The sequence below is a fragment of the Sebastes umbrosus genome, chromosome 9, assembly GCF_015220745.1.
Source record: "Sebastes umbrosus isolate fSebUmb1 chromosome 9, fSebUmb1.pri, whole genome shotgun sequence".
Classification (NCBI taxonomy): domain Eukaryota; kingdom Metazoa; phylum Chordata; class Actinopteri; order Perciformes; family Sebastidae; genus Sebastes; species Sebastes umbrosus.
The window spans coordinates 11,430,000-11,449,831 of NC_051277.1; the positions used below are offsets into that span (position 1 = coordinate 11,430,000).

General features: G+C 37.8%; 2 protein-coding genes across 4 annotated transcripts; one reads left to right on the forward strand and one right to left on the reverse strand.

The window, feature by feature from the left end:
• Positions 1 to 940: 940 nt before the first annotated feature.
• lbx2 (ladybird homeobox 2) lies at positions 941 to 7,077 on the forward strand. The gene is made up of 2 exons (XM_037779206.1): positions 941 to 1,682; positions 4,473 to 7,077. Exons 1-2 carry the CDS (start codon positions 1,343 to 1,345, stop codon positions 4,928 to 4,930), a joined length of 798 nt encoding a protein of 265 aa, XP_037635134.1. The 5' UTR covers positions 941 to 1,342; the 3' UTR covers positions 4,931 to 7,077.
• A 4,154-nt stretch (positions 7,078 to 11,231) lies between these two features.
• Positions 11,232 to 19,233, reverse strand: pcgf1 (polycomb group ring finger 1). Of its 3 annotated transcripts, none has more exons than XM_037781206.1 (9): positions 19,081 to 19,233; positions 17,174 to 17,279; positions 16,879 to 17,031; positions 16,522 to 16,593; positions 15,585 to 15,690; positions 15,376 to 15,418; positions 12,782 to 12,865; positions 11,755 to 11,835; positions 11,232 to 11,417 (listed from the first exon to the last, which is right to left on the reverse strand). In XM_037781206.1, exons 1-9 carry the CDS (start codon positions 19,165 to 19,167, stop codon positions 11,367 to 11,369), a joined length of 783 nt encoding a protein of 260 aa, XP_037637134.1. In that variant the 5' UTR covers positions 19,168 to 19,233; the 3' UTR covers positions 11,232 to 11,366. The 3 variants fall into 3 exon arrangements, with proteins under 3 accessions (XP_037637134.1, XP_037637132.1, XP_037637133.1); XM_037781204.1 differs by having other exon boundaries at positions 12,782 to 12,868; XM_037781205.1 differs by having other exon boundaries at positions 12,782 to 12,868; positions 17,174 to 17,276; positions 19,081 to 19,226.
• Positions 19,234 to 19,832: the final 599 nt, after the last annotated feature.

A 19,832-nucleotide genomic window follows, 5' to 3' on the forward strand; every position in this document is an offset into this window, starting at 1 on the left:
ACATTTTTCCATCCTCAGACTCTGAGCAAACAGCCCGGCGTCACCTTTATTATCCGCTTGTTTCACGCTATACGGATTAAATTACACTGTAAGTCTGGGTTCTATATACCTGCAGGGTCATGTTGACACACGGGGTTATATACCGAGAAAAAAACAAATAGAACATAAAAACTTCATGAACAAAAATAAACAAACTCTGCCTTTTCTTTCTGATTTTGTCGTTTTTTTTTTAATCTTAAGAATATGTGGCTTCAGTCTCAGATAAAAAGCTTTATAATATCTCCAGGTATTAAAGTCATACAGCAAATAAATATGAACCATCATTTAAAAAACATATATATTTTATAGTTTCAGATTAGAATAGTTTGTCACCTATCTGATGTCATAAAGAAAAATCAGGTATTAGAGTCATACAGCAAATAAATATGAACCATCATTTAAAAATATATTTTTTAGTTTCAGATTAAAATAATTTGTCACCTATCTGATGTCATAAAGAAAAATCAAAAATCCATCACCTGTCTGTGTTGAACAATGGGTTAACCTGAACAGCTTCTGTTTACTTGTAGGCAAATTATTTTAATAGACTTCACAATCAGGTCCGTAGATGTGCTCATTGTGGCTAATTCAAGCCAAATTCCGGTGCAACACAGTTGCCTAATGCGCACATTACGCACAACGCCCTATGCGTAATTACGCACGAAAAATGCCTAAATGAATATCACGGCTGGAGACCATTGTTGGCTCGCTGTTCCTCCAAACTTTTCCATAATGCAAAAGATGCTGGTGGCAGTATTTTAACTCTCCCTTTTCTAGCAGAACACACCACCAGCAGAGGGAAACAGATGCATAAACACTCAGGACATCATCTTCCTCCTCTTCTGCAACAGACTCCTCCTCTCCCTCACGTCCAATTAGTTTATTATGGTCCGGCCCTTTAAGACGCAGCAGCAGGGTCAGCAAGTAGTGTAGTGTTTCTCTAATTGAACTTCGCCCAATCAACAATAACTCGTTAGCAGTCGCTTTCTTCTTCTTTCTTCTTGCTGCTTTGAGACAGCTTGCAGGGATTCACCCCCCTCCAGTCTGTTACTTCCTAAAGATCTACATGGAGCTTGGCAGAGGAACTGCGACTCTCTGAGGAGGAATACAAGTCCGGCTGCTTTTTACAACTATACGCCCGAAGCAGCATGGTTATGTTGGAGGAAAGCTCTCAGGCGAGCTAAGTTGCAAAATATAGAGCTGGGTCTAAGAGAGGAGACACTTGTGGACGCGTAAAACTTGCCATTTGAATGAAATAATCAACTTTTTCTGGAAGCAGCAGCAGCGATTCTTCTGGACTGCGATGACCTCCAGTAAAGACATGAAGGCTGCAGGTTCTGTGTTGCAGCAGTCCAGTGGAGAGGAGAGGAGACGGGCTCCTTTGGATCAGCTACCGCCGCCGGCCAACTCCAACAAGCCTTTAACGCCGTTCAGCATAGAGGATATCCTAAACAAACCGTCGGTGAAGAAGTCGGTCTCCACCAGTATCAGTATCTGTCCGCCGAGAGTGTTGGAGAAAGTGACCGGCTCCAACTCTGCGAGGAACGGGATCAGCACTCCCAGCTCGCCGCTGTGCGCGCTGGAGGAGCTGGCCAGCAAAACCTTTAAGGGTCTGGAAGTCAGTGTTATCCAGGCAGCTGAAGGTAAATACTTTTTTTTTTGTACGTGAAATTTATTTTTGCAGATAACAACTTTAAAGGTGGAGCAATGCATCACTGCAATCACAGCTGACTCACAGCTGGGTTTGTTTTGATTTTTGGGACAGCTGTATAGGAATGCGTAAAAGCATGAGATAATAACATGGTAAATGGCACATTTACGCATTTAAATGTCGACTAATATATTCATCGTGCTGTCAAAAAGTCAATCAGCTATTATGGCCTATGTGTTGGATGAAAATGCAGACTGACACATAAAGGTATAAATGACACACAACTATGTGAATGTGTGTTACACTGCAAAAATAATAACAATTCTAATATTTGGTTATATTCTTGTTTTGGTAAAAAAAAAAAAAAATATGGAGAGAAATTCGTCATTTGGATGAATTATTTCATGTATTTTTTAAGTGATCATTTCTTATTTTTGTGACAATCTTGACATTTAAAAAATGACCAGCTCAATCAAATCAAGAAATCAAGTTAAATAAATACAGCTGTATAGGAATGCGTAACAGCATAAGATAAGAAAAAATGGAAAATGGCACATTTTACGCATTTAAATGTTGACTAATATACGGTAATAATAATTAAAACAGATTATATCATTCATGCACCTCCACCTGCATTCCACTCCATAATAAATGAGCCCAAAGACTATAGTATTGTAGGTAAAAGAGTTTTCCTCGTTATCCTGCAAACACCTACGATACGATACGATAATACTTTATTGTCAGACAGGTCTGACATTTGTTTTGCATCACAGCAGCTCCATTTGCAACATCACAGAAAGGACAAAGACAAAAAAACAAGGGTACAAACATTTAAACATTACAATCACAGAAGACGATATTCAGAGGCCCTTCAATGTACATTTAATCTGGGATTATTCTGCTCCATATTTAGTTTTTGGATTGACTGGTGTACAAAAGAGTGCTTCTTCAGTCTAACCTTATTAAATCGTGGAACCCTGTATCTCGAGATTTGATGGTAAGAATTGATATTCACTGTTCAAAACATGGTTGGGGTCATATATTCAGCTTGCTGTCAAAAAGTCAATCAGCTATTATGGCCTATACTCCATGCAGCAGTGTGTTGGATGAAATATGCACACTGACACATAAAGGTAAATGACACACACAACTATGTGAATGTGTGTTACACTGCAAAAATAATGACAATTCTAATATTTGGTTATATTCTTGTTTTGGTAAAAAATAAAAAAAATATGGAGAGAAATTCTTCATTTGGATGAATTATTTCATGTATTTCTTTAGTGATAATTTCTTATTTTTGTCACAATGTTGACATTTTAAAAATGATCAACTCAATCAAATCAAGAAATCAAAGTTAAATAAATATTGTTTTTCTTTAAGGAAGAAGCCAAAACCAAGCATGGATATTAAACAAAATTAATAAATAAATAATGTCGATGAAGGTCAACTAAAGGGATGTAAATATGTCCTTTTTTTCTGTAAAATAGAATAGATAATTGTGTAAGAGAATGTGTCTAAGTGGATATCTATATGAATGCACGTGTGGATATAGACATATGTACTGTATGTATATATATTTACATATGAGGTTGGTTGTATGTATATGAATATGAACTTATCTCTTGACACTGCACTATTACAACGGATAGTACTTTTTTCTTTTCTTTTCTTTTTCTTATGTTTCTTTTTTGTTTGTTTTATATATGTTGTTGTTGCTGTCTGTATGTCCCTTTACAAGTGTGTGTATGTATTCCTTTACCCTTAAATAAAAAAATAAAAAACCAAGCATGTAATCAGAGGACAGGCCTGTTAAGCAGTGCCCTCTGTTGTTGTTGCTGTAGTTTTAGGGGAAAAGTGACCTCTTCCATGTTTTAATGAGTCTTTTGTATGTTTTTTCTTCTTCATCCACTCCAAAGTCGCGAGCATGTTACACTGCAAAAATAATAAACCTAACAATTCTAATATTTGGTTACATTTTTGTTTTGGTAAAAAAAAAAAAAATGGAGAGAAATTCGTAATTTGGATGAATTATTTCATGTATTTTTTTAGTGATAATTTCTTATATTTGTGACAATGTTGACATTTAAAAAGGATGATTTTGTTTTGGTACTTTGTTATTTGTCTTTATCTGTATAATATATTTGGTCTTTTTTATATATGTCCCTGCACATGTCTTCACTTGTTTTGTAACCACTTTATAACACAATAATAAAAAAAAAAAAAAATATCAGCTCAATTAAATCAAGAAATCAAGTTAAATAATTTTTTTTTGCTTTAAGGAAAAAGCCCAAAACCAAGCATGTAATGAGAGAACAGACCTGTTAAGCAGTGCCCTCTGTTGTTGTTGCTGTAGTTTTAGGAGAAAGTGACCCTTAGTGGTTGTTTTTAATGAGTATTTGTATGTTTTTCTTCTTCCACCACTCCAAGGTCGCGAGCATATTACACTGCAAAAATAATGAACCTAACAATTTTAATATTTGATTACATTTTTGTTTTGGTAAAAAAAAAATATGGAGAGGAATTTGTCATTTGGATGAATTATTTCATGTATTTTCTAATTTTTGTGTCAATGTTGACATTTAAAAATGATCAGCTCAATCAAAATCAAGAAATCAAGTTAAATAAATATGTTTGCTTTAAGGAAAAAAGCCAAAACCAAGCATGTAATCAGAGGACAGGCCTGTTAAGCAGTGCCCTCTGTTGTTGTTGCTGTATAGTTTTAGAGGAAAGTGACCTTTCCAGGTTGTTTTAATGAGTCTTGTATGTGTTTTTCTTCCAGGTCGAGAGCATGTCAACGCGTTCGGACAGAGGCAGACGTCGAAGAAGAGGAGAAAGTCGCGGACAGCCTTCACCAACCACCAGATTTACGAGCTGGAGAAGAGGTTTCTGTACCAGAAGTACCTCTCTCCGGCCGACCGCGACCAGATCGCGCAGCAGCTGGGTCTCTCCAACGCGCAGGTCATCACCTGGTTCCAGAACCGAAGGGCCAAACTCAAGCGCGACCTGGAGGAAATGAAAGCGGACGTGGAGTCGCTCAAGAAGATCAACCCGCAGACCTTGCAGAAGCTCGTCAGCATGGACAGCATTGAGGAGTCGCAGGGCGGAGGTACAGAGGCCAGATCGCCTAGTATCTCTCCGACCTCCCAAGGACACTTCCCACAGTCTCCATCCTCATCCAGAGACCAAACTACGGATGAGTTCTCGGAGGACGACGAGGAAATCGAGGTGGACGATTGACATAATTGCCGTGATTTTCATAAGCAGCAACAAAAAAAGAATATTGAAAAAAGGGGGCATTTTTATTCCCAAACTTTTTGCACGGATATTAAAAAAAGGAGAATATATACATAAAAAAAAAACATTTCAGGAATTTTTTTCCTCCTTTTCTTTTTTTTCTCCATTTTAATTTATTAAATCAGCCTTCCAAGTCTGTCCTTTTAAGTTTCACCACAGTATTTTAAGGAATATCATGGTTTCCTTTCAGACACTGTTATGGTACAGCATAAGACTGAAAATTGTGTGAGCATTTTAATTTTCCAGGGGGGATGGAAAGTTGTGCAATTATTTTTTGCTTGTCATTTATTTGGATCTGCCAAATATTTAAATCACCCTATTTTTTTTTTATTTTTTTTTACAAGCACAGCCCGGGGTTTGATGTCACTCCATCCCTCCTTAAGTGTAATTTTTTTTCTTCCTTCTGAGCGAAGAAAAGTGTGTCTGCAAGCATGCAGGCCTGTTCGCATCAGCGCAAAAGGACGCATCACTTATTATTAGTATCGACTGCAAACTTTTACACGCTCTGAGTTCTGTATATAGATGAAACATCCTATGCGATAATTTTATTGTAACATTCTATTTAATCAGCATCTATGTAAATAAAGGTTATATGATATTTCAAGAAGCGATTTGGATGTGTGACTGTGCGTAAAATTATAAAATAATATCCTTAAATTAAATATCTGAGTGAGGTCACATTGGAAAGGAATATTATTATTACACCATAAGGGATTAAATTTAAAAAGGGAAGTTGCAAAAAAAAAAAAATATGGAGAACGACACGAATCTCTAAAGGGATATTCTAAATTCTGAATTCTAAATTCTAAATTCTGAAAGTTAAGATGACCCAAGCACCACATGGCACTCTATAGGAATGCTTAAGGAGATAAAGTCACACCAATATGACTTTTATAAGATGATAACATATTGTTGTGAGACATTAAACAAACACATAAAATATCCCCCCCCCCCCCTAAAAAAAAAAAATCTGCTCTGCTTGGTAAAATCTTGCCCTGGTTGAATAATTGACCCCTTGCTTTCAGCCTGGAAGTGCCATGACTTCAATTAGCTGCCTTCCATCGCCTTTATTCCCATTCTTTCGCCCAGCTTTGAATGCATCTTGTCACAAGAAGGTCCCGGTCTGCACCATATGTTTTCTTTTCCTCCTCCTATGGATCGTCTTTAACACAACTAGTCGACATGATTGATTAGGTTAACCCGCCTTTGCCTTACATAAAACAGCTTCCACCGAGCCGTGGGCAATAATGGCACGCATCTGCCACTCTTGACTCGGGTTTGTTTGGAAAAGAGAGAAAAAAAAAAGTCTCCCATGAATAGCAAATGGGTTAGTGTGAGGATCCTAATGAATAAAGCTCAATGGGAGGCAGTGGAAATGCTGCTGCTGCTGCTGGACGACCATTTGCAACAGTTTTGAGTTTGGTGTGTGTGGGAGTGGATGTGTGGAAGTGGAGAGAGGAGATGTTATCGTAGTTATTTGATGATAAAATGCAATTTATACTAAAACAAGCAGGAATATTTATAGTGTTCAATATAAACTGGTTTGCAAGATTGTATAGCTGCTTTTGCGCGCAACTGCCATGTGCCATATTACGCATTGGGTTCATTTTATTCTTCATTTGGAGACTTTAGACGCACATAATTTATTATCAGAATCAGAATCGTGTTTATTGCCAGGTGTATGAGGTATACACTGGGGATTTGCTTTGGTTATGTTGGTGCAAGTTAAACAGTATAATAAGAAAAGAATAGATAAAAACGTTAGAATAAAATAAGAATAAAATATCTTATTTGATAATTACACTTAGTAACTGCAGATGTTGTGGATATTCGAGAAGAAAATAATAATCACATCTGGCTTCTAGACGTTGAAATGTATTTTATGAGCAGACTTTTTTTCTCTGTTTTTATTTTACGCTGTGGGATCCCTCTTTTCTCTGAAATACAAACTCTTAAAATCTTAATAAGCTTAAAATATAGTACTACTTATTTGGAAGGCAGATATATACCAGGTATTTCAAATAATGTTCGCAATGGAAACAAATGATATCAGGCCCTCTCTCACTGCCACTTGCGTTTGAAAAAAAAAATCAAGACAGACTTTGAGACTGAAGGAAACTAAAGGGGCTTGTTAGGACAGATTTTTTTTGTTCTTTTTTTTTGGATGGGTATAGAAACAGAGCAAGCTGGTGCACACAATAGAAGTAATCGGCTGGAATCGTGGAGGTTGAAAAGTCAAGTAGGCCCTTTTATTATGGAGCCACTCTGCACTGGCAGCAGGGACAACACAGAGGATGGAGCTTTAAATACAAGTCAGTGGACAAACTGAATACATATATACTGTATATAGCCTGTATATACACGAAAAGAGCATCACTGTTTGTTTTTTATAAACAATTAATTGTAAATTGAGCCAAGCATAATAATCATTATTATATTCCTTTATCTCAGTGGTATTCCTTTATTTTATTGGTTTTATTGTATTATTTTATAATGGAATTTAAAACTGAAATATAACAAATATCCACTTATCAATCTAACTATTAAAATGCAGTTGACTATTATTATTATTTTACGTTTTCCATGTTGAATGACTGCATCAGTTTCACCATCACAGTTATATTCTTGTGTTTGACTCAGGTGACTTATACACAAGCTCTCCAAAATCAGCAGTCCCCTTTGTTGGGGGGCCACATTTAGATGCACATTTTTCCCCGATGTATTATGATCAGAAAAATTAAAGCCCAGAGGTGCCAAGAGAGACAAGCTGTGATCTAACTGAGCGGTCCAACTGGAAACTGAAATTCTGTATTTGGGCCTAAAGGTCACAGCTTTGGGGGATTAGTGTTTTTTCAACATAGGAGTGCCCCGAAGGGACTTGCTCAGGCTTTATAAGGGTGGCTGGAGGAAACCAGTATATGCATGCGTGTGTGTGTGTGTATGTTATGCTGACTGGTGTGCAGGTTTACAAGGAATTCATTTTATTCGTCATTTAAAAACATGGCCATATGGGGCCTGAAGGTCCAAATTAACTTCAAGGTATTATTAAAGTTACTGGAAAAATATAAAAAATATCTCCAAACTGGTTTTGGAAAACAAGACTTTAAATTGTTCAGCCCCCAACTGTCCGTTAAACCTTTGTTTATGGCATCTCTCCTTCAGTTGGCGGAAGATCTGACAAGTCTTTACCCCACACATGCCTTATTCCACGTTATTGACCTCTGCAGTAAAATGGAAAACTGTTCTGCCCTTGATGCAACACGTGCTCTTCTTTTATATGAAATCTAAACTGCATTTCTAGCCTTTGACCTTTACGACACATAAACACCAAGCACCGATATCCGTCTTTGTACAGTGGAACAAAAATGCCGTTTACCTTCACCATGCTGTCCCAGTGTTACACATGCATTAAGCACATTTACTGTGTTATTTACAGCAATTTCTCAAAGGGATATTCAAAATGCCACACGTGCAACTTAGTAAAGTGTTACTGAAATGTTCTGGCTGCTGCAGCACGGTCTACTTAGAAAGAGTAGAGACAGAATAAGATACAAGGCGTGTATATATTATCAGCCCGTGTCAGGTTATCAGAGTCTTTCCTTTCACTCTGGACAAGATCACACACATCAAAGCTTCCCTCCTGGCTGATGTCTGAGGAGCACCAAGTGTGCCACCTAGTGTCAAACTGAGAGGATTGACTTTACAAAACAGAGTTAGTTACAGAGAGAGAGAGATGGTGGTCAGTGGAATCCTGCAAAGATAAAGAGGTGGTGGGTCTGGATGGGAGTTTTTGTTTTGGAAAAATGTTGCACAAGAAGCGATCCTCGTCAAGCCTTCAGACTGCTTGAATCCACCAAATTTGTTTCTCTCTGCAAGCTTCTAAAATGTGCAATAAAATATCGCCAGTTATCCTGTCACATAAACATTTAAAAGATGAGGTGGAATGCCAGCTGTCTCAGCCGCTTTTACATTTTGTGATGGCAACTATGTGCTTAAAGGGGCACGCCACTGATTTTACACATGAAGCTGAGTTTACTCATCGAAAGAAGTTCTATAGTTCCTGTGAAAACATTTGTACAGTATAATGTCAAATGTGGCTGTGGAGGGAGTTTTCTGAAGCCTAAAAAAATAACCCTGATGAGTTATCGCAGACCACAAATTTAAAACAAACCGGGGGTGTGGAGTTTGAAAGATGTGCACATTTATCAGGCATGCAAGATCTAATGAATGATGCTATTGAGTTGCATTAATGGAAATGTAGATTCCAGCATTTTTTGGAGCTTGGCCCATACTAGGGATGAAAAGTCAGGATCTCTCGGCCTCTACTGCAGCAATGTTGACCATTCATTTTTAAATCTGTCTATTGCTAATCCCCAACTTTATGGAAACAAAATGATAAATAGCTTAAGTTCCCCTTTAAGTAAAATAAAAAAAACATTGATGTAATATTACCATCTGAGTTTTTAGGTTTGCCAATTTTTTTGAAAGCCAAACCATAATGCTTTAATTAAAAAAAAAAAACTGTGCTCTAATAAAAAAAAAAAAATACGAACTTTGTGATTTGGAAATGTTGGAACAAAAAAGGACATTTTAATATCTAATAAAAAAATAAAGATTGTTTTCAATGAGTAAAAAATATAACAAAATAGATGATAGCGTAGGTATTTGTATCTAAATCACCGCTAGTACAGTTTTTAGAAGTCATCGTCAAAGACAAGTCATCTTAAATACACCTGCATCTAATCAATAACACAGCAAATCTGTGACACATTTACTGAAAACCACCATTCAGGGGAGGGACACAAGACAATTTCCAGGCACTGAATACAAGTCGGATTACAGTAAGGTCAATTATAAATATTGAAAGAACAAGGCACAGCTGTAAATCTGCCTCGAGCAGGCGGAGAGATCCAGAACCTGAAGGAGCTGAGAGTTACACGGTCGAGATAAGAGACATAAAACTACTGCTGCTGCAAAGATCCACCAGTCGCAGCTTTATGGCTGTGACTCATGTTTAGTGTTTGCCAGAGGGAAGGTAGGAGACTGAAACACAGTCGAAGAAGATTCTATGATCTGATGAAAAGTGACATTTTTTGACCATCATATTACTCACTATTGGTGTAGCATCACCAGAAACATACACTATAGAGCATCTTTCTGTGGAGACATATCTCTGCAACAGGCCCCAAAAGGCCTGGGAATGTACAAACCAAAATCAGTGCAGGAAACCTGCTGCTGTCTGCAAAAGAACTGCAACCTGGGAGATTTATTCTTCAGTAAGACAATAACCTCAAACATAAAGCCAATGCTACACAGGAATGGCTTCAAAATAACAATGGCTGGCCAAGTCAGAGTCCAGAATGTGTGGCAGGATTTTAAAAATCACTGTTTACTCAGTCCCTATGAGATAGAGCTTGAGCAGATTCATATAGAATGAAGAAATGCTGTGTCCGGACACTCTGCCAGAAGCGCTGCTAGTACAGATGCCTTTAGTTAGGCGAGTAAGAGATTGGTCGGTGATGATTACATCTGCTGAGATTCAAAGTTGTAAAACAACAAAATATGAAAAACTTCAAGAACTCCACAACAGAAAGCAACTGGTGTCAATGCCCACAAATGTTTTGTTCAAGTGCGAGAAGTTGCTTGAATTCAAAAATGTAAAAAGGTGAAATCATGACCATGACATCACGTTGGAGCATAGTTGTATGCTTCATATGATTTTTAAAAAGTGCAGGGTGAAGATGACTCATCAGTGTCCTACTGCATGTTAAATACTGATTCCAAACAAAATAACTAATGTAATCATCTCTATTTGGTTGCAACACACTGATGGTTCATACTTCCTTTTCCTTGATATTAAACGTAAAAATACACATGTGCAAATTATATCACTAACTATATGTCAATTTGGCAAAGAAAGTCGCTGCATCATTAATTGGACTTTGGACATAATGATAGCAAAATAGGTTATTACCAAAACCAATAATTTCATAATTCTTTGTAAAGCTGTACAACATCTAAAGTATGAGAAACTAATGAAGTATCCAAATTCAAGTTAAAATGAAATAAAACTGCAACAAATCCAAACATTTTGTCAATATTATAAACCTGTCCGAAAAAAGGGAGGACCACTCCACCATCCTCCATGCGATACACACTCTCTATTAGTGTTGAGCCTTTCCTGTACAGGTATATCTATATGCAGATGAAACCATACTGTACTGTAACCAAGCAATACAAACTATTATGTTTCCCATTTAAAATTTATTTTCAAAAATACAAAACAAGGAAAATAAGTAATATGTACACAAAAACACTATTAAAATAGAATATGTATTGTACAAAATATGTACAGCTGTCCTCCGAGTGAAAGCATGTCCTATCTGGTCCTTTTGTCCTTGATGACGTAGTGAAGCACTAAAGGTTGGGCCTGAGAGGAGAAAATATTTTATTATATATATGTGGTACAAGTATATGTAACTATTATCATCTTCTAAATAGATCACAAACTAAAAGTTGATCTTTCATTATGTGTCAGGTCACATTACTACTGGATTACAAATGTTTACTTTAATTTCAAATTATGTAAAGTTGAATTTGACAGTGGAATACAATGATTTAGGTTTAACCTATATTATTAATAATTGAAATGTTCTATTCACCGCTACACATCTCCAGTGAACTTTATCCTGATTTTCTAAATGAACCACAGTATAAAGTGTGAAGGAATGTATTGTTGGCGCTAGTTAACAGCGGCTGTACCGTACCTTGCCAAACCAGTGCGAGAGCCATAAGCGTTTCATGGTCATGTGATCGGGCAGAGACTCGTTATTGAACAACATCTGGACCTATAGGGAGACCACACAAACAGATGTGAAGAGGAATCTGAGAGGAACATCTGTGATTATTTTTATATGAGAAACCTGTTTGCTGCTGGTAAAAGATGCGACGAGAAACAAATACTTCTTCCCATGCACTGAAAACATGCTTCATGCGTTCATGACGGCGACAGGGTCATCAAGACAAACTAATGTGTTAAGCTATATCACAATTATGAAAACATGCGGGTTAGTTGATGGACGATTTAACCAAAATCGCCTCCACACTGAGCAAGCAAGCAAGCACAGGGAATCCATTCATCCCTACAGAGCTGAGTGACCAGGGAAACAGATTTTCAGAGTTTCTGCACTGATTCTTTACTGCAGTGATTTTGAACCACAATTTCAAGACAAGAACAATTCAAATCTCAAAAACAAGGCAAACAATGGTTTTATTCATTGTGTTTACCAAACATCTGCTAACTAATCAAAACTATTTTTCCTTGGCGACTGATTGAGACGGTCTTTCTTTGTATGAACAGTGAGAGGTAGGGGTCGACAATTCATTTCACACATGCATCCGTAAAGCAAATAAAGGCCTCAATAAATATTGAATAATTGACAAATGAGCCTTGCATGCCAAAGGTCTTAGTTGGAGAAAAGAAGAGTTGCAGAAATTGGCGACAACAACGCAGTGTTTCCAAGCAGACTACTGATTTTGTCAACAGACTGTATGTAAAAGTATAAAGAATATGTTTACATGCACATTGACAAACGTATAATTATACAAAAAATCTTTTTCTCTCGTAACATAGCAGATGTAGATTGTCTTTCGAAGAGCGTTTTATCATGCAGCTCGGTAGCCATTTCACACATTAGTCCTCATTAGCATAAGCCGAGTAAATATTGACAGATCTTTAATGTAACGTCATGTTCACCATAATGTCGTGTTATCGAATGATGAGTGTTGACTGACCTGGTGTTTTTCCACGTTCAGCCGATGACAAAGCACTTTCCGTAGGTGTCTCACCTCCGCTCGGACAGAACAACGAACAAACTTCTGCTGCAGAGACGAGGTCAAACAAACGCACTGTCAAACTTCAGATCAGCAATGATCAGTCATTAAAATCAAGAAGTTAATTCTGATAGATCACGGTGTTTATTACTCCAACTCTTGTGACCAATGAAGAGCAAGTTAGGGAGATTTCTTGCTCATAAAGCAGGTTAAGATGGGGTATTTAACATGTAGCTGTACCATGAAAACATTTCTCTCATTTTACGTTTGGATTGATTGATTGATTGATTTGCTTAACGGTATCCCCTGTTGCAGAAGTAACTCATTGCTCAGAGAGTATAGACTGACATTTTTGGTTTTGTTGTCCAGATCACGTAAACAGCTTGTCAGTTATAAATGTCTCTTTTGTAACACTAGAAGTGCAGGCTGCTGTTTTTCATTTTAACATTCAAATATCTTAGTGTTTCTAAAGTCCGTCTAAAGTTCACTGTTACAAACTGTAACAAAAAGGCGACAGAACATATTTCCTCCACATAAGAAACGTAAACGTATCGACAGGGTGTGGCGTACTCCTGTTACATTTAGATTTACGGTAAAGAAAAACCCAGCTTACTGCTGGACGTTTTCCGGTCCCAACTGACTTATTATACGCTCTTAAGCCGTAGAGCCTGACTTCCTTTTTCCACCTGAGTGCAGTGCGAGACAATATTTCTTATGAAGCCGAGGCAGAAATTTATTTTTACTGAATTTTCCACCTCAGTAAAAAACAGTGGATGATGATTGGACGTGCAGAGGAGAGAGAGAGAACAGCACGTAACAGAAAGGTTAAGAGTCGAATCCAATTCAAATATTTATAACCTATTTTTATAAGTTCACACAGAGGTGAGAGGGAAACAGCTGCATATATCAAGAGTCAGGAGTGGAACCAATGACGCTGCATGTTCCCGTTACATAAGGAAGGTAACATTAGACAATAATAAACAACATTTTATTTTCACATAGTGGTGAAAGAGGACATGGGTGGTGGTGGATGATGATGACCTAACGCTTACAGCCTTCACTAAAACTCCAGATTCTCCCATGGATTTTTTTTTTTTTAATTTTGCTATAGTGAAAACATATTTAAAAATCTGAAATCTTGATTTGAGCCCAAACTTGGATGAGAAACTTGCCGTACCACACAACCCATGTGTTAAGCAAGAGTGCCCTCTGCTGGCTGACTGAAGTCTCTGCTGTGTGTGTAACAATGTTGGCTGGGCGGTGAGGATAATAAGCACAGTGGAATTTGACACAGTCTGTGTTTTAGTTAAATTACTCCCCCAATGATCTTTGTTCAAGTCCGAGCATTATACATTCCCACATCCCTTGTTACGCACACATGTCCCTCGACAAATGGGCCTGTCAAGAGGATCCAGCCACATAGGGGAAAACCCCAGTAATAACTGACAAGGTAGGCACTTTTTTCACTTTAGTGGGTTTGAAACTGCTTAACAAGCTGTGTTTCAAACGCCCCCATTTAAATTGCCATGATGTAGATTTGTGTGAGTAGGCTCGAGGAAACACTGGAAGAACGAACATATATACTACTATATACCGTATACTATCAACATATTGGGATCGCTGCCATAATTAGCCCTTCATTTGTGTTCAAATTAGGGCTGTCAATCAATTACAAATATTTAATCACAATTTATCGCTTGATTATCCGTAGTTAATTGGAATTAATCGTAAATTTGCGACAAGCTAATATGACATGGTTGGTACCAATGGATTCCTTAGGTTTTCTAGTTTCAAATGATACAAGTGTTTTCACTCTTTAAAACAGCCCTAGTTCAAATCTAATTTTATTATATAACAAATAATATTTAACATTTTTATATCTGTCTTTATAGTTCTTTTATGCCACATTTGCCACAAAAGGAAAGAGGTTTGTTCAGACACTCATGGGAAATGTTAAATGTCTGGTGCCCTAGTCAATTTGAAACAAACACATAAAGGTATTTGTTGGACATAAATACACTCCTGTGTGATGTTTGGATTGATACAATTTTTTGATCTCAAGTCCTACGTGTCAGCACTAATCACCACAAACACTGAGTCAACATCTTGGTCATCTGGCCTCAAGTAGTTAGTCAAAATCATCACAACACTTTCTCAAACAATTAGAAAATGTCCCAATTACTGACAAATTAGTGGTTTGGTTGGAAAATAAAGAACGACTATAAGCCTCACTGGTGTACTTGTACCACTTATCCCCCGTCTCTCGGTGAGTATATGAGGCAGCCAGAGTAACCAGCTCTGAGTGCTGGATTCTGCTGTTGCTGCAGATGTCATTGTGCCATGTATTTGCTTAGCAGTTAAGGGTAGAAAATTACTTGTTCAGGCTTCAAAAATGTGGCCCTGGAGACATGTTTTGCACGGTTGTGCAAACCTGTGAGCCGAGACGCTTTGAAAGCATCCATTACCAGCTCAACAATTTCACTAAGTACACAGACTGTACTGAAACACAATGCTAAATATATCTGGGATCATTTATTGGTGTGTATATGACTTACCTGAAGAGTGAGTTTCGTTTTATCTTTTCCAGCAAGCGACGAACTGTAAAGACAAAACAGAACACAGTTTTGAAAAAGGTATGTTAGACAGGTTTAACTTGAAGGTCTGACACATTTAGCAGCATATTTTATTTACATCCTGTCAGAGTTATCTCATATATGACATGAAAAACACACACACACACAATCCACCAGAAACAAAAGCTCACCTTAGCCTTTCTAGACAGAGCGAAACCTGCTCATCATATCTGTAGAAGTGGGCTTTTGAATGGTCGAAGCTTGTGTACGGTAAACCTGTAGCATCGGGTACAGCATCTAGTGAGGCGGGAAAAAAAGAAGTACACATTAATCAGCAGGTCTTTGACAGCGCAGGTTGATGCTATGCAGTCTTGTCTAACAGAGCAGCAACTAGCTGCAAACTGCAGGCCAGATACAGATGCAGTTTGTGTCTCCTGCCCCTGCCGAGCAAACAACTCTTCATTAATCTTAATGTGCCACTCAATGCAAAAATGCCGGGAAAAACAGTGAAATATGATGAATCCATTTGCAATTGTGGCCATTGCGGAAGAAAAATCCGTTTCATGCTTCTTGCGGTCAGCGCAGTCGGCGCGATGCGGACGGTGCGCAGCTCCTGTGAACGTCTTACCGATTGCAGTCAAAGCATGGGTCAAAGCGGTCAGAGCAGCTCCAAGAACAGAGGTCTTCTTTTCATATTTTCGGACGTACTCAGCCAACATTTCATCAAAGTACCGTGAAATTTGAATCGCCGTATACGCACTTCCTGGTCCTGTATTGTACATGCGTGTTTAATTGCATGTATTGCACATGACGCTAAGACAGCTTATACTGTCGTGGAGATGCTCTATAGTTTCAAAAATGTGTTGATATAAGGCCATTTGAAGCTTATTGGCTTATTTGGCGTCTTACAAAAAAATCTAACTTCAAAAAAGTTGAATGATGTCACAGTACTGCCACTTTGGTTTACAGTCATGTAACCCCTGAGAAGAAGAAACACTACAGCAATCACAGTGTAGCACCAAAGATGTCCCACAGACATGGAATAGACACACGGATCTAGTTCCTTCTTCAATCTAATCACAACAGAACTTAATCACAAACCGAGACTTTACTTAAGTGAAGACTTACCGTCTCCAGACGGTTGGACGACTCTCTCCAACCCACGCGACTGATAAAATTCCTTTATTCTTTTGTCTTCACCTGATGAAACATAAACATCGATATTAGACAAACATTGCGGATATAGTGACAATACTGATTTCAAATATGGTAAAAACAGGTGGTGTTTACAATGTTTACTGCTGTCAATAATCAACTAGTCTACAGCTGTAAAGCCCGGTTTAATTCTAGTAAAACATTTTCTCTTCAGCTTTTATTTTAGCTTTCACAAGCTCCAAACTGTAAATATTGACCCTCATGGGAACTGATACTTCAGGTCACAACTGTGCGTAACACTGATACAGACAGCACTGTTTGTTTACATACTTTCTTGTAGTCCAGGCACCAGTTTGTAGACAATGTCCTGCATCACTCGATCCAGTTTGAGGTTGAGTAAAGGCTGTGTTTCATGGATTTTGATGTTGCACATCGGACAATACTTGCTCGTTTGCAGGTATTTCACAATGCAACTTTTACAGACTGTAGAGCAGAGAGACACGACGGACAATTAATTCTCATTCTGATGACTTCATCCAGCTAGACATCTATTCTTGTGAAATGGCAGAAATACTTTTAAGTTAATAACAATAATTATTTTTATCAAGCTCCGTTTTATACTCACAGGTGTGCAAACACTCTGTAATAGTTGTGGCATCGATGAAGTAACCCGCACACAGGTAGCAGACGATGTGTTCGTTCAGGTCCTTGATCTTCAACTTCACCTCCTCCTGGCAAAACACGAAAGGGTGTTTTACATACTGTATTGTAAATACGTTTAAGGTTTGGTTTAAACATTTATATATCTCCCCCCAAAACAAAGTTTTATGAGCATAACTCCTCTGCTCTGCCAAGCTTTAAACTCAAAGCAAACATCTCACCTGAAAGCAAAAGATATTACGTTTTCTTCTGTGGGATCAAAAGCAACGGAACAATAAACAGTAGGGCTGTGCAATCAATCAAATTTCAATTATCTTCTAACAATTATGAAAACAAATATAATCAACATAAAACGATTATTGCGCCACATTCTGTATCGCTCTTGTTTTGTATTGTGTAATAAATCCAGTGTACCCCTTTGTCATGTCATCACCATTCATAAAGTATCTATACAACCAAGCTGTTTATGATTAAATTTAGATTAAATAAAGTTTACAAAAGCACAAACTTCTCATAGCCTCTTAATTTTGCTCTCAAAGTGCACCAAATTGATGAATATAACTTTAAAAAACGTAGGCTACAAAATGTTCTTTCTAAATGCACAATGTTTTTTAAGCCAATGAGTAATGGTGTTAAATAATCGTGATCTCACTATTGACCAAAATAATCATGATTGTGACTTTTGCCATAATCAAACTCCCCCGAACAAACAGTAACTGATCAGTGCTCTCCTTTTTGGTCGAAGAAGAAGACGCCCCGAGCAGTTGGGGGTTTGGTGCCTTGCTCAAGGGCACCTCGGCAGTGCCCAAGAGGCAAACCGGCATCTCTCCAGCGTACCAGTTCACACTCAGTACTTGGTCCATGAGGGGACTTGAACTGGTGACCCTCCGCCAAGTCCCAAGCCAAGTCCCTATGGACTGAGCTACTGCCACCCCCAAAAGCAGAAAACTGCTTTACTTTGTGTCTACTTTAACAGCAAACAGGATGGACATCACCTCTATTTTATGATATGAAAAACGTATTATATGTGGCTCAGAGGGTAGGTCGGTGGTTCGTCACATGTCGATGTGTCCTTGAGCAAGACACTTAACTCCAAATTGCTCCTGAAGACACAGCCATCGGTGTGTGAATGAGTATCTAGATTAGATCCTGATGGGCAAAATTGGCACCTTAGCAGCCTCTGCCATCAGTGAATGAATGTGTGAATGCTGACATGTAGTGTAAAGCGCTTTGAGTGCGCAGAAGACTAGAAAAGCCCTATATAAATGCAAGTCTATTTACCATTATATAATACAGCACTGAAGTCAGCTAGATAATGAACATCAGCTGACTCTGACCTTTGACCTTCTGGGTGTAACTCAGGAAGTAAACACGTTAAGAACTGAGGAATGTTCCCATCAGGCTAAAACAACACTACATGTGAACAAACAGGAGACGTTTGGACAGGTAAATCAGGGTTTAAATGAGTTTTTGGGGACTGATTGGGGACACAACGTCTCACACTAAACAGCAGATCCACCGTCCCACTTCACACATCGCGTGAACTACAAGTAAAGTTGACTCCAGCTGAACATGTGGCCTCTAAAACTCGTGGAATAGCAAGTTAGTTGATAGGATTTGGGGCAGAACAACACGCATGCTCAAACAGCAGCTCCTCTTCAGCAGCTTCAGCATGTCTCTCCTCCTCTCCTCTCTCCTCCTCTCCTCCTCTCCTCTCTCCTCTCTCCTCCTCTCCTCCTCTCCTCTCCTCCTCGCGGAGACGACCACGATCTCTCCGCTAGATGCGCGTGTTTATCTCGGCTCCGGAGCGGTTTGAACTCCCCCTGTGTTTCCACCGCGGTGCGGACGGGTTCGACTAACGTGGCCACTCACCTCGTTCCTCAGCGGGTCCAGTTTGTAGACGGACTGGAGCTGGTTTCGGAGCCGCATCGCTATGGCCATCGGACCTTGCTCCGCCATCTTTGGGAATTATGCTTACTTCCGGGTAAACCGGAAGTGGTATTTGTGCAATCTGAGGAGGAGGAGGAGAGTATCTGCTAAATATATATATATATAAAGAGAAATAAATAAATATAGAGAGGAATAAAAAGTCACCTTACTAAGCAAAAAAAAATAAAAAATGCTCAAATATAAATAGTCACGCTCATTGTATGTAGGCCTACTTATTTCCTTGACTTTATTTTCTAAAAACAAACACATAAAAAATAAAAATAAACAAATATAAATATATATATACATATATATATATGTATATATATATATATGAGAAATAAACCAATATAAGGACGAATAAAAAGCCACAAAAAAAGCAAAAAAAAAAAATAAGAATAATAATTTAAAGAAAATAAACAAATATATAAAAAAAAATATATATAAAAGAAAAATAAACAAATATAAAGACGAATAAAAAGCCACCTTACTAAGTAAAAACATATATAAATAGTCACACTCACTGTATGCAGGCCTAGGTTACATATTTCCTTGACTTTATTTTCTAAAAACAAACACATAAAAAATAAAAATAAACAAATGTATATATATATATATAAATGTATATATATATATATATATATATACATATATATATATATATATAAAAGACAAATAAATAAATATAGAGAGGA

Bases quoted from the DNA above. Each gene is read 5' to 3' on its own strand.
- pcgf1 (XM_037781204.1), bottom strand. From the start codon at position 19,167: ATGGCGGAGCAAGGTCCGATGGCCATAGCGATGCGGCTCCGAAACCAG. The intron at 16,594-16,878 runs GTATGTAAACAA...ATGTTTCATCAG, and splicing joins GGTGCCTGGACTACAAGAAA to GTGAAGACAAAAGAATAAAG. The intron at 12,869-15,375 runs GTAAGTCATATA...TCGTCTCTGCAG, and splicing joins AAACGAAACTCACTCTTCAG to CAGAAGTTTGTTCGTTGTTC.
- lbx2 (XM_037779206.1), top strand. From the start codon at position 1,343: ATGACCTCCAGTAAAGACATGAAGGCTGCAGGTTCTGTGTTGCAGCAG. The intron at 1,683-4,472 runs GTAAATACTTTT...TTTTTCTTCCAG, and splicing joins TGTTATCCAGGCAGCTGAAG to GTCGAGAGCATGTCAACGCG.